Source organism: Callionymus lyra, chromosome 8 (genome assembly GCF_982586985.1).
Source record: "Callionymus lyra chromosome 8, fCalLyr1.hap1.1, whole genome shotgun sequence".
NCBI classification, from domain to species: Eukaryota; Metazoa; Chordata; class Actinopteri; order Syngnathiformes; family Callionymidae; genus Callionymus; species Callionymus lyra.
In genome coordinates, this window is record NC_141825.1 from 21,177,492 (window position 1) to 21,186,500 (window position 9,009).

Genomic DNA, 9,009 nt, shown 5'->3' on the forward strand with positions numbered 1-9,009 from the left:
GTTCATAATTTAATTGTTACCTAAAATAGTTTCACGAATACACGTGTAAAACTACAATTATTGAATCAGGTTTTGTCAACGTATACAATCATTAAATAACTTGTTTTTTATTATTATTATTATTTTAAACAAACCACTATGTGAAATCAACCCAACACTTCCATGGCTTCCAGAAATACATATGCAGTGGTGGAGGCACCTTGACCCAGAAGCAACACAAGGGATACCACAAACACATTTGTCAGGTTTCAGGTTAATAAAGGTAAATAAACAGCACGTAGCCTACCGTTCAAAGTCAAAATGATGTATATTAGTTTTGAAAGAAGTGCACTAAATGATTTAAAAAATCATTTTATATTTAATGTACCACTAGAAACTTGTTGTTGGATTCCTCACCACAGGGTGAACATAATACTCTCTTTGTCAATGTTAATAAAAAATAATAATAATACTAAAATAAAATACTAGGCAGAATGTTTTTAAATTTCAGTTTTTTATTTTCTTTTTCAATTCACTTAAAGTGCGGTCATACACTAGTAAATGTAAATGTAAATAGAAATGTTTTCTCGTTCAAATTACTGGGTAAAATAAAGTACATAAACTGTATTTTGATACTCTCCAACTGTCAATCAGATTAATCAATTAAATTATATAATAATAACAATGCACTCAACATCAGCTCTTGTGTTTATTTTGTAGGTAAAAGGTACATCATTCTTCAGTCTTGGTGTAGGTGATATATTTGTACATACAGAGGTCTGCTTTGATACATTCCTGGATGGAAAAAAGTTCAAATGTATTTGCAAATTGACAAAAAACGTTATAAACTCGTGCAAACAATTGTATTTTGTCCACAATATTGATTATCTTGACTTTTAACAAACTACATTATTGTTATTATTTATGGAGATACGCGTCCAGCCAGAGATCCCCGGAAGTCTTCAGTGACCTGGAAACAACCAAAACATTGAACAACAACAGAACAAAAACTCTTTAAATCTGAGATGGACAAAAAAACATTTGTTTTGGATCTCAGTCTGGCCGTGAGATGTAAATAGATTTGACTCTGTATCACTCTTACCTGACCACGTCAGCCAGGCCTTCCCACATTGTCTTGACCTGGTAGTCGAGACCGTGCTTCTCACACAGCTCCTGCACCAGTGGCGCCACCTTGTGGTAGTTGTGGCGCGGCATCGTTGGAAACAGACTGAGAAACGTAGCAAAAACGGTCTAAAATCAATCATTTAAATAAATAGAGACAAAAGAACTTGTTTTTAAGGTTGGTATTAGAAAGAATGGAATAATTTAGTTGTTAAAAGGAGATCTACAGAGCATCTTTAGAGGGAACTAGAAAATGTGCATTTACAGAAGAAAATGTGATGTGAATGAAGAAGAAAGACTGATGAGAAAACGTTGAAATGAAGTGAAAAAGATTGAGAAGAAGAAAAAATAGCAAAAGGAATAAGAAAAAGTAGAATTTGTAGTAGAAGTAGTAGTGGGAGTAGAATTTGTAGTAGAATAAGCAGTAGAAGTAGTAGTAAAAGTAGCAGAATTAGTAGGAGAATATTAATAAGTAGTAGTAGAAGTAGTAGTGGGAGTAAAACAACTAGTAGAAGTAGAAGTACAATAAGTAGTAGGAGAATTAGAAGTAGAATAACAAATAGTAGAAGTAGAAGTAATAGTAGAAGTAGTAGAATTAGAAGTAGAAAAATAAGAAGTAGAAATAGTAGAAGTAGAATATGTAGTAGTAAAAGTAGAAGTAGTAGAAGAAGTAGTTAAATTAGTAGTAGAAGTAGAATAAGTAGTAGTAGAAATAGTAGTGGGAGTAGAATAAGTAGTAAAAGTACAAGTGGAATTAGTAGTAAAAGTATAAGTGGAAATAGTAGTACAAGTACAAGTAGAAGTACAATAAGTAGTAGTATTAATAGTATAAATAGTAGTATTAGTAGTAGTAAGTAGACAAAAGTGTTTTTAAAGTTGAAGTTTCTAGGTCTGAGTAGATGAATGAACCTGAAGGTCAAAGTAGAAGGAGATGAAACATGAGTTGAAGAGTTTTTCCATTTAAGTGAATGGAGAAAAAAGGGTAGAAAAAGAGAAATAGAAGAAAGAGTTGAAGAGACAAAAGAAAGCTAGAACAAAGCCCGCATTTTGGGAACGAGCCAAATTGATAAAAGTTTGAATGGTTAAAATCGTATACAATTTGTAGGCGGAGATGCAGTACAACGTTCAGGTCAGAAGAGAAAATTCCTTCAGCATTCATACGACTAGAAACAAAAGAACCTCGTTGGACCTACTGGTGTTCTATCTGGAAGTTGAGGTGTCCACTGAACCAGTCGTTGAACGGAGACTTCTCGATGTTGCACGTGGCCTGCAGCTGAACCAGAAGACATGGAAGTTCATGGAAGTAGAAGCATAAAAGACAGCAGCAGGTACCTGCATGGTCAGCCAGTCCTGGTGCTTGTCGTGGTCTATGTCCATGGGCAGGTGGTTCATCTGGGTCACCCACACGAACCAGTGGCTCTCCAGAAACCTGCCGATCACAACGTTCACTTCTGAGCCAGAGAGTGGATTACGTTTTCTTGATGTATTTCAACGGCGACATATCAATCGACAAAATGTAAAGCTGCTGTATATATATATAGTTTTTTCAGACAAGATCATTAAATTGTGACACTTTTACATTTTGGCGTCAAATTAAAAAATGTAATTAACGGAAAATGGAAACATTAAATGGGGAGGAAAACTGCTTCAAAGTGTGTAATAATGAATAAATAAAAATACTTTTACAATACAGTTAAACAAAAGAGTAAAATGTTATTTTTTTATTTAACACTTCAGTTCGAATCAGAACACTGAAGGGTTGAATTTAACTTGTTTTTCAACCTTTAAAGTTATGCAATTCAATAAAAACGAATTCAACCTTTCAATAAATAAATGATCAAATGTAATTATTTGTATTATTATTAAATAATAATCAATGCTTAAAAAACAAATAAAATAAAATAAACAACCTCTATCATTTCAATTTTATTGATTATTACAGTCTGAAAAATTCATCATTATTTATTATAATATGTATTATTTATTTTACATTGAGAAAAAAAAGGATTTTTCACAGAATATAATTAGCATGTAGCTCTTGACCCGTGAAGGCGCTTGATTTAAATTAATAAAAAAAAAAGACAAACCTGACGAAGAAGATGAGAGCGAGGGATCCCAGCAGACCATAGAGAGGAACGTAACAGCAGAAGAAGCGAAGGTAGTAGGACATACTCCAGGCCAGATCCTGACCAAAGAAAGAAGAGTAACAGCCAGAAAACCAGAATAAAAAAAGAATAAAACATGTGTCAGCGTCTCACCACAAAGTCCCGGCGAGAGATCATGATGTACAAGACTTGGACGTGGAAGATGAATGGAATGAGCAGCGGCGGTCCGACTGCAGAGAAAAACATCAAAATAACTTTCAAAATGAAAAAAAAAGAAATGTGCTTCAAAACAAGTGAAAAGAAACATACCGAGAAAGAAGTACCGGTGTTGGTGATTGTAGGGCATGTTTTTGATCTTCTTGATCCCGTACTGTGACAGACAGGAGCACAATGTTTCGCTGCTACACACCACAGTCGTGTTGTCAAGAGTCTCACCTCCACAGGTTGAGTGGAGCCGACGACGAACACGTGCAACATGTTGACGTCTGGATCCTTGCTGAAGATGTTGGGTTTGGCGTGGTGCTGGAAGTGCCGGTGGTTCCACCAGTTAGCAGATCCCCCCTGAGAAACAATAACAACGTGTTTAGGGTGTTGTTTTTTTTTACTTTACCGAACTGAGAGGGTTTCACCTTTAAATGTCCGATTATAAACTTTTGGAAAAAGTGATTCCACCTGGAAATCTTGAAGACGGAGAGGTGACCGAAATCATGTTGCAGCCATCCAGCCTGGGACTGTAGAGGAGAAACACACATGAGTTCTACTTGTTTTTCCTAAGACGTCCTTTGTAAAAAGTAACTAAGTTTAGTAAATAACGATTTGAAAATCATCTAAACTAACTAAGCTTAACCAAGGGACTAGCAACCAAGACCAGAATCCCATGGACCTACAGCTGGGGAGGACGAGTCCCGAAGCCTGCATAAAAGCACGGGGGCCCTGAGAACAGATAACCAAATAGCCTCTGGAACCCCAGATCCTCTGGAACCTGAGGGTCTGGGGCTCCAGATTCTGCAGCTCTTAACCTAACCCTAACATCCTACCTAGCCCTAACTTTAACCCTAACGTCTTACCTAACTTTAACGCTAAACCTCTCTTAATCTACCCCCTAATCTATCTCTTAACCTGACCCTAACCATTTCGGGCCCTGCAGAACCCAGACAGCCAGGCTAGAACCTTTTTAAAGGAACAGTTGCTTAAAGTAAATAATAAATAAATACATAAAACATACCATGCTATTAATAATATACTGTATTGTTGGATAGTTGTGGCAACAAATGGTGTTGCTTTTGGTTGAAAAATGCACTACAGCTGTAAAAAGTTTAGTTTGAAAAGAAGGAGATAATATTGCCTATTTATCCCTAAAACCCCGATATAAAGTGCAAACATGTTTTGTTAAACCATGTGACACATAACGAATATTCAGAGCCAGATCATATCTGAAATTATACATTGAAAATGCTTAATCAACAACTTATTTTTCACTACTTTAATAGAAATATATAGATTAATTATCATAAATATAGGTATAATAGCAACGTTTCCTTGCTAGCTGAGAAATCTTGAGAAAGATTAGAATAGCTGAAATATTAATGCAGGTGACAAAGAAATCTAATGGAATCTAATGATCAAAGAATATAAAACAAAATGTGTAAAGAGCTGGTCTTGAACACGTGGATTTTTGATGCTAAAAATAGCAACTAAGAAATGAAAAGTATTTCCAGTCATTTCTCCTTTAATGAATCTCAGTTGTAGATGTAGAATGTACTCATGACTGTTTCAGTCAATATCTTCACAACGAAGACAAAACAACACAAAGATATTTAACTATTTATGAAGATAAAGATGGTGGAGGAGAGACGTGTACCTGACCAACAGCTAGGAGGACCGAGCAGAGGAGCGTCAGGGACCAGCTGGTGCCCCAGAACCAGACCAGCAGCCAGGCGACGGCCTCCAGCAGGAGGATGTGTCCGAGGTGAGCGGAGAAGAAGAACGGCTGCACCTGGAACAAACCCTCGCTCTCCGCATGGACACGCAGAGACTGGAAGTCCTGAATGATGGCAGCCTGGAAGAAGAAACAAGGTGTGGAGGGTTCTTGTATGGATGAGGTTCGACCGTCCTTACATTTTTGTCACGGTCGTGACCCGGTTCTGTCGGTGCCAGTTCTCCGATGAGAAGCGGTTTGAGAAACTTTTGCACAGACTTCTGATCCGGGTGGAACGCCGAAAATGCTTCCTTGATGAAGCAAAAAATCATGAATTAATAAATAAATCAATTGTCAAATTGTAAGTAAGTAAGTAAGTAATATTTATTTATATAGCGCTTTTCCAGCCCAGGGTCACAAAGCGCTTTAACAATCAAAACAATACTCAAAAAAGTATATACTTTAAAGATCAAGATAATACTGAGAACAACACAGGAGTTCCAGAAAATCAAGGAAAAGCCTGAACAAATAGAAACGTCTTAAGATGTTTCTTAAAGGAGTCAGTAGATCCATCAAGCGCAAAGAGAAATTGTCAGACTTATCTTAGAAGCGTTACGGTTAAATTACTTTATAAGAGAACACAAACTCACAATGAGCAACATTGGCGAAAACCTTATTTTCAGTGCAAGAAAAAAAAGGCAAATATGAAACAAATCTAGTGACAAAAGGTGTATCGTTGCCTAATTAACCCTGTTATTGTGAAATAATGTACAACTATATTGACAAGAATACAACGAAAGAGATCCTTCATGAACATTATCACGTATAAAGTATCAAACTTACATGAAAGAGGCTTGAAAACATTTTGAAGGAACAGAAAATTCCAGACAAGCTAATGCTAAGCTAACCTACAGCTGATGAATTTAATATTATACATTTGTGTACATTGGTATTTTAATCAAGTTGTAAGCCTGGATGTTTCTTATTACTTTTAAAAGTATCACGTTTCAACATGCCTTTTTAATATTTACATTTTTAGAGATAAAAGTTAGCTTTCCTAGCTAGCATAGCTAGCATTTCTTTCCGGACTTAAAACGTCACAATTTAACTCAATTGGACTTTTATTTTCTAAATTAAATTTTCTATATTCTATAAAAACGAATAATATAAACAGCTCAAATTAAACTGGAAAACAATAACTAAATGGTGTTTTTTTTTAAACATATTTATGCTACTGCAATATATTTTAGTTTGAAGCAGTGTTTTTGTTTTATTGTGCTTCTTGGCTTGTCTAATTATTTTTATTATTCTGTTATGTTAAATATTTCTCCTTTTAACTAGAATTGCAAAGTACATTTGTAGTTGTTGGATCAATATGGTGACACCTTGATTGTTTTTATTCAATTAAAGTCACATAGAATTGAGCTTTATTCAGTTTCAGGAGGCTGTAGATGATGAGCAGAAACATATTCAACACTTATGTGTATGTATGTTTTATGATTTCTCCAAAACAAAAACAAAATTTTTGATTTAGAAGTTTTTATTAATGTAACTATCTCTAAATTTGATATTAAAGGACATATTATTGTATTATCCACACCAGCTGAAAATAACAAGCAACTTGTAAATCTTTTGTTGTAATTCTCAGCAAATATAACAAACTCAACTAAACTGTAACTTTATTTAAAAAAGCAATAAAAAAAGTAAAAAATAAATGTGTTTATTGAAAGTATTACATTATTCCGAAAAAAGCTAATTATTCATGGTATTTACTCGATAGTAGTCTTGTTTTTGTTTGTATTTTCTTTCTTTTCCAGTTGAATATCTTTTTTTGTAAGCAAATTTAAATGTCTTTTATTATTAAAAAAATATTATTTTTAATGTTGTGTGTATTTAATGATTGCGTTAAAACAAAAAGTACGGGGAGGATTTAGAAGTATTTTTAAGATTAATATTAATGGTATTCTAAATCTCAAATGAAAGGACATATTGTTGTATTATCTTTTTAATATTCTCAGAAAATATCACACACACACAAAAACATATTTTTTTAAAAATAAGAAAAGAAAAGAAGACAAATATGAAAACATTCATTTGTGAACTCAAGTATATTGAAAGCATTAAATGTATCTTGCATTGCTTTGTATTTTCCATGGGGTTTTTTCTTTCTTTTCCAGTCGAACATCTTTTTTGTAAGTGAATTGAAATATGTTTATGTCATTAATTATTTTATTTATTTTACTATTATTATCCTTCATTATGTGCTCTTTTGCTTGGATCTGGTGTGAGTGAAAATCTCTCATTTAACCTACGTATATATGTCTTTAAATCTCTAATTTAATAAAAAATGCAGTAGGAAAAATACTAGGAAACACTCCTTACTGTGGCGTCCTGTCCAGCGTAGTGACCGATGACCCGACTCCCCCCCGGGTGTCTCCTGGCCCACTGGGTGATGTTGTAGACCTTCCTGTCGACCACCAGCCACTGGTCGTTCCTGCTGCAGTGGCTCTGCACTTGTTCCCAGGTGAACACTGACCTCTGACCTCCGCCCCCCATCCTCCTCCTCGAGCGTCCCTTCTCCGAAGGGTCAGCAGCCGACGGGTGGTCAGTCTGGACTCTGCAGGAACTTTCAACCTGTTGCCGTGTTGTTATCTGACGGTGAAGATGAGAACTTTAAAGCTGGAGTCTGGGATCACATCAAACGCCACATGTATATTTAGCAACTGCGCCTTCGTTTCCATGGCAACACACATCTTTTATTCAGACTTGAACGCGGCACAGACGAGTTGTTGACCCACAAACGCAGCATCGACTATTTAAAAAAAAACGTCTCTTAAATCTGTATCTCTGTACCCCCCAAAATAAAACGACGCCTGGCGGGTTCTTCACCAGCCGTCTGGCCCACGAAACCTCCCACAACAACGTCTGGACTTACATCTGTAGTTGGTCTCTCCTGGTCTCACGCAGGTACGACACCCTCGTGGTTCCGATCCATCTCCAGCATCAGGGGGAACCAAAATGTCTCCTCTGGACGTGTTCACTGAATCATTCAGCGGCTCTTACTCTACATTCCGAGCGGATCGTTCGAGCGCTTCTGGGCCAATCGGAGTCTAGCAGAGCCAGGCTGGTGTCGTCGTCTGTGGCGTGGACGCAGACACACGGAACCAGGACCACGTCGCTCCACGGCTCAGTCACACCGAACACGTCAGGTCACGAACAAAGACGCGGGATTTGAAGAGAGGATTTTTTTTCAGTGTCATTTATTAAATTATTAAAAGAAAAAGCGGCGTTAAAAAAAATGGGTGAATGTTTATAAATAATAAATATTGTGGAATCTCAGGCTATTAAAGTAAATAAAATATATGATCGTAAGCATTTGTCTTGCCACTTACTTACAATTGCAGTATTTAAATAATAACAATAAGGGAATAAGTATTAATACCATAACTGTAGCATTTTTTAAGATTTTTTTTTCCAATTATTCAAGACACATATAATAATAATAATTATATTAAAAAGCAATTTACAAACAAACAAATACATATATTTATTCAATATATATATATAATTATAAATTTGATCATTGTATATAAGGTAAGGTAAGGTAAGGTAAAACTTTATTGATCTCTCAGGAGGTCTCCTTCGGGAAATTGTTTTTTTTTCCAATAGCCACAGAAAATACAGCAATTTTTCATAAAAAAGAAATCAAAATAAAATAAGAACAAGAACATAAAGAGAAAGAACAAGACGATACAATCTAAGTCTAAAGACAAAGACAAAGAATATAGATCAAAGAAAAACAACAAAGACAAAGGATACAAAGACTAACATAGAACAGAACATTCAGATACTTTCACTCCACTCCTGCCCACGAACTCAGAATTA

At 35.4% G+C, this 9,009-nt stretch overlaps 1 protein-coding gene across 1 annotated transcript; it reads right to left on the reverse strand.

Annotated features, from left to right (window-relative positions):
• Positions 1-675: 675 nt before the first annotated feature.
• Positions 676-8,286, reverse strand: fads2 (fatty acid desaturase 2). Its single transcript, XM_087798019.1, has 13 exons — positions 8,060-8,286; positions 7,507-7,776; positions 5,325-5,435; positions 5,068-5,265; positions 3,836-3,937; positions 3,642-3,767; positions 3,516-3,576; positions 3,360-3,436; positions 3,189-3,286; positions 2,434-2,530; positions 2,295-2,374; positions 1,082-1,207; positions 676-949 (listed from the first exon to the last, which is right to left on the reverse strand). The coding sequence occupies exons 2-13, from the start codon at positions 7,678-7,680 to the stop codon at positions 898-900; spliced, it is 1,302 nt and encodes a 433-aa protein (XP_087654145.1). The 5' UTR covers positions 7,681-7,776; positions 8,060-8,286; the 3' UTR covers positions 676-897.
• Between the last annotated feature and the right edge of the window lie 723 nt (positions 8,287-9,009).